The 5232-nt window shown below is 45.5% G+C and overlaps 1 protein-coding gene across 1 annotated transcript in view; it reads right to left on the reverse strand.

Annotated features, from left to right (window-relative positions):
* notch3 (notch receptor 3) overlaps nucleotides 1-5232 on the reverse strand; it is a 29169-nt gene that overhangs the window by 5700 nt on the left and 18237 nt on the right. The window contains exons 11-26 of the mRNA XM_020610300.1: nucleotides 4971-5204; nucleotides 4613-4723; nucleotides 4323-4515; nucleotides 3993-4138; nucleotides 3552-3785; nucleotides 3259-3411; nucleotides 2925-3153; nucleotides 2595-2796; nucleotides 2319-2475; nucleotides 2030-2214; nucleotides 1780-1912; nucleotides 1419-1676; nucleotides 1201-1313; nucleotides 567-1096; nucleotides 143-469; nucleotides 2-56 (exon numbers count right to left, since the gene is read on the reverse strand). Coding sequence (XP_020465956.1) covers nucleotides 2-56; nucleotides 143-469; nucleotides 567-1096; nucleotides 1201-1313; nucleotides 1419-1676; nucleotides 1780-1912; nucleotides 2030-2214; nucleotides 2319-2475; nucleotides 2595-2796; nucleotides 2925-3153; nucleotides 3259-3411; nucleotides 3552-3785; nucleotides 3993-4138; nucleotides 4323-4515; nucleotides 4613-4723; nucleotides 4971-5204 — 3260 coding nt within the window. The remainder of the gene's footprint in view (nucleotide 1; nucleotides 57-142; nucleotides 470-566; nucleotides 1097-1200; nucleotides 1314-1418; nucleotides 1677-1779; nucleotides 1913-2029; nucleotides 2215-2318; nucleotides 2476-2594; nucleotides 2797-2924; nucleotides 3154-3258; nucleotides 3412-3551; nucleotides 3786-3992; nucleotides 4139-4322; nucleotides 4516-4612; nucleotides 4724-4970; nucleotides 5205-5232) is intronic.

A 5232-nucleotide genomic window follows, 5' to 3' on the forward strand; every position in this document is an offset into this window, starting at 1 on the left:
AGTCCTCAGACCCCTGAGAGCACAGGCGGTTGTCTATTTCCAGGTATACAATGGAGCTACAGGAATAGAGGCAGGTGTTTAATGTAATGTACAGTCTACAGGAGGAACTTCAGGTTCTATGTTTACTGTATGCCTGACTGACCCGATGACCTCCTGATGAGGCTGCAGCTCCCTCTTGAGGCGTGCCTCTTGGCGGGTGTAGGGGCGGATCATGGCTTCTCCATTCTGGTCCAGTCTGAAGCGCAGTGTAGTGTGTAGTATAGCACTTAATTTCTGCAGAAAAGCTGTGCTGGTGCGAAGGAGCTCCTCTGGAGGAAGTAGGACTACCAAAACTAAGACACCTTCAGCGAGATATTCTGGAACTTTCCCTGCACAGTCCAAGCCATCCCAGCCACACTCCTCTGTGTTGCAGCCCTGGTCACACCGTCCATCAGCATAGTGGTCAATACAGTAGGTTTCATATATTGGACTGAAAACAACACAAGCAGAAAGATCAGATAAAATGTTACCAGATCAGGACAGAAAACAACTATGGGTGATTCTGTTAACAGTAAAAGTAAGCTCACTTGCAAACTTTCTCCTTGTTTTTGCAGTCAAAGTTGTCATACAGACAGTCAGCGTTGTTGCAGAACTCATCACACTGGCTGTTGTTGAAGACACGCCAGCAGCGAGGGTCTGCACAACGAGCCCAGGGGTTCGTTGCTAGAGAACAGTCGCCACCGTCCCAGCGACAGAGTAATGTGTTGCATTCCTTGTCACAAACACCATCATTTGCTTTGCCATGACAGTCTGCTAGAGGACATGAGAGTGTTGGGGGCTCAAGTAATCGGGCGCTCAGCTCGCACCGTTTACCTGTCCAGCCAGGGGGACACTGACAATGATAGAATGGGAAACTGGTCTCTTCAGTGCACGACCCTCCATTCCGGCAGGGCTGTGAGGAGCAACCTTCTTTACTTCGATGCTGACACTGGGGCCCACCATAGCCTGGAAGGCAGGTGCAACGTGCCCCCCTTGTGGTAAGTGCACAGCTACCTCCATTATAGCAAGACAGCTCCCGACAGGACATGCTTCTTTCACAGTTGGGCCCAGTATAACCCTAAAGGTAGACATCACGTGCTTAGATTGTAAACTTTCAGTACTCAAACAGGAAAACTTTAATGTACAAACTACAACATCAGATTAATGTGAATGCACACTTACAAGCTGACATGTGCAGGTGTATCCCAGTGCAGAGCTGCTGGATACAGAACACGCTCCTCCATTCTGACAAGGCTGAGACTCACATACACTGAACCTGCTCTGACATCTCCGACCTAAAGACAACATAGTGTTGGTAAAGCTCTACACTTGAAAGAAAGTATGTACACAAAGAGAATGCACAAGGGGAGTCCAAGGGGAGCCGCTGGCAGTTGTCTAACCTGTGAATCCAGGCTTGCAAATACACAGGTAGTCATTGGGCAACTGGATGCAGTCAAGACTGTTGGAAGGACTGCAGGGATTAGAGAGACACTCATTTATGTCTCCCTCACATCTTTCCCCCGTGAACCCAGGGGGACAATTGCAGCGGTAGCCACCCACTCTGTCCACACAGGTGCCATTGTTCAAGCACTTAGGAGGAGCACTGCGCAGCCTCAGGAGTGGGGCACAATCATCTTCATTGATTTCACAGAGAACACCTAAAAGAGATGATAATATATTATTGTATATTTATAACTTTTACTCACATACAGTGACGTCTTGTATTAAACATTGTTTTCTGCTGAATATGTGCTTGCATACCCAGTGTGCCAGGGGGACAGGAGCAGATATAATGTCCCACCAGATCAATGCAAGTGCCTCCATTTTGGCAAGGATGCGACTGGCACTCGTTGATTTCTATCTCACAGTTCTGTCCAGTGTAGCCTGGCATACACTGTAAAGACAAGAAGATGACAGTTACATAATCTCCACAATTATGAAGAAGCACTGTATGAAGACTGACTGAAATCTGACAGGGAAGCACATAACATTAACAAAGCAGTGAACGCACATCACACTGGTACCCTCCCACATATCCCCTACAGGTGGCGCCATTTCGACAGGGTTTGTCTTCACAGTGATCCACTTGGTTTTCACAATAGCTTCCCATGTAGTCAGCTGGACATTTACAATAGTGGGCATTGCCAGAGTTGACGCAGTGACCACCATGGTGACATAGTTCATCTGTTTGAAGCCCTGATTAGAAAGATTTGGAAGAAAATTTAAACCTTAATTACTCAGTCACAGCACAAACACAGACCAACAGATCAAATGTCAGCATGGACAGGAAATTAAAATACCTCTCTGGCGAGCAGCAGTCTCACAGGAGACCCTAGGGATATCACAGTAACGTCCTGACCAGCCGTTAGCACATTCACAGATGAAGGAAGCATCCTTTTGGCGACAGCGTCCTCCATTTTGGCACAGAGATGAGCGTCTACACCAGTCGACTGATGTCTGGGTAGGCAAAAGGAAAATGGCAAAATTATCAGCATTTATTGTTCTAAACACATAAAAGCATACAGACTCAAGGCCTTAACAAAACCTTTAAAGAGTCTCTGTGAGTGTGTGTGTACCTGGCAGCGGTTGCCAGCGTAGCCCTTGGGGCAGGAGCAACGGAAGGACTCTAGGGCATCTTGACAGATGCCTCCATTGAGACAGGGCTGGGAGTCACACTCATTGACCTCATATTGGCAGTGGGTGCCAGTGAAGCCTGAGCGGCAGGTACAGGAATAGCCATTGATTTTATCTGTGCATGTGCCTCCATTGAAGCAAGAGCTGTGGATGTGTACAAGTATGGATTAAATTTTTTTAGTTTTATTGTCATATTCAACAGTTACATGTATGTGTTTGCAAACAGGTTGATAAAGTACAACACGAGGTAGCTCCATGACACACACACTCACCTTTCAGTACAATCAAGGATGTTAGTTTCACAGTGCATGCCAGTAAAGCCAGGCCTACAGGTGCAGGTGTAGGAGTTAACATAATCAGTGCATGTGCCTCCATTTTTGCAGGGGGAACTCTGGCATTCATTGATCTCTGAAGCACAGCGGGGCCCAGCGAAGCCTGGCAGGCAGCTGCAGTGGAAGGAGTCGACACCATCTGTGCAGGAACCTCCACTTAGGCATGGATCTAATGTAACAAAAGAAGAGGATGGTTTTGATCAAGTACAATAAATGCACAGGGACCTGGTATTGTGTCAGTGGCACATTATGCTATGGTTACATGGCCACTCACTAGGAGAACAGTCATTGATGTCAGTTTCACAGGTCAGCCCAGTATATCCAGCTCTGCAGGAGCATAGGAAGCCTCCAAGTGTATTAGTGCAAGTGCCAAGGTTCTTGCAGGGGTTTGAAATGCACTCATTTACATCTATGTTACACAACTGTCCTGAAGAATTCAAAAGAAGGGTACAGTAAGGTATCATTTAAGATCACAAGTGTATATGCAGACTTTCTGTCAGCTCCCACACAGATGATCTCACAGCAGGTGAATGGGCACTGATGTGATCATTAATAAAATGTGCTAACCTTGCCACCCTGGCTGGCAGTTACACTGATAGCCCAGGTAGTCTGGTGTGTGGTTGCAGATGGCATGATTGGCACAAGGGTTAGGGGAGCAAGGGGTGAGGACCTCAGCACATGTGGGTCCACTGTATGGCAGCTCACACAGACAGGTGAAACTTGCCACACCATCCACACAAGTGCCCTTGTTCAGACAGGGACTGGATGCACATTCATTGATGTTCACATGGCAGAGGTTACCTGTCAGAGGAAACAGAGGATGGTGGGTGGGGTGGGATTCAGGAGGATTAAAACAATGGAAAACATGGTGGTAAAATTTTTGACTAAAACATCTTAAAGTTTTTAAGATAGTTAAAATATCTACATGTGCATGTATTCCTCTTTTTGTACTGTATTTTATGATAGTTATTGCTCCAGCAGTTACTGTGTGTTGCACCATCCTCTAACCTCTGAAGCCCTGACGACACTTGCAGGTGAAGCCGTTAAGCTGGTCGATGCATGTGCCAGCATTCTGGCAAGGACTTGGCAAACAGTCGTTCCTGTCCAGATCACAGTTCTTCCCCACCCATCCAGGCTCACAGTCACAGCGGTAACTGGAAATACAGGAGTAGTAAATATTCAAAAAGATGTCAAATTTAAAATGTGAAATACTAATCAATTGATGAACAAGTTGAATTAACAACAAGCTTGCAAAGGTGGTCATGCCAAGTTTTCCCTTAATATCACTTAGCCATGTGAGTCACTTTAAACTCTGACAAATGATGTAACAATTCATACCCATTGATGTCATCTCTGCATGAGCCATGGACACATGGGCTGCTGCCACACTCATCCACCTGGGAGTAACAGTAAGGTGGCTTAAAGCCCTCAGGACACTGGCAGTGAAATCCATTCTCTTCATCCACACATGTCCCCCCATTCCTACAGGGGCTAGATGCACACTCATCTATTTCCACATTACACTTGGGACCTGGCAGGAGAGATGTCACACAAAAAGATTGTCAGCATTTCTAATCAGGATTTATTTTTCACCTCAAATGTGAGCTTTTATTTTCAATGGGTCTTACCAGTGAAGCCAGGTTTACAAACGCAGTCATAGCGGTTGATGCCATCTTTGCAGATCCCATAGTCACATGGGTTACTGGCACAATCATCAAAGTTTATCTCACAATTTGGGCCTGTGTTGACAAATAGGAGTTAGAGTTTTTACTTTAGGCTTGTATAAATATTCTACACATTTTAACAATGGCAGAAAATATGCTTCAGTAAAGAAAATTGTAAACAATATATTTATTCCATATTGCTGAAACTGTAAACAGCTGCTCAACAGGATTAAGCATACCGTTGTAAATATTGGCTAGCTTTAAAATTATTAATTCAAAAGTCTGACTTAAGAAGATCTGACCATGAACATCTTCCTCTCACCTGAGGTCCCATGTTGGCACTGGCAGATGTACTTGTTTACCTGGTCCATACACTTGCCCCCATTCTGACAAGGGTTGCTGTGGCACTCATTGAGCTGGTTCTCGCAGCGATAGCCTGTGTAGCCAGCATCACAGTTACAGGTGTAGCTGGCAATGCCATCTATGCATGTACCATGGTGGCATGGGTCAGGATGACAGTTGTTTATATTACTCTCACAGAGTATTCCTTCATAACCTATAGAGGCAAAAAGCATAATTTAAGA

The sequence above is a fragment of the Monopterus albus genome, unplaced genomic scaffold (assembly GCF_001952655.1).
Source record: "Monopterus albus unplaced genomic scaffold, M_albus_1.0 scaffold105.1, whole genome shotgun sequence".
Classification (NCBI taxonomy): domain Eukaryota; kingdom Metazoa; phylum Chordata; class Actinopteri; order Synbranchiformes; family Synbranchidae; genus Monopterus; species Monopterus albus.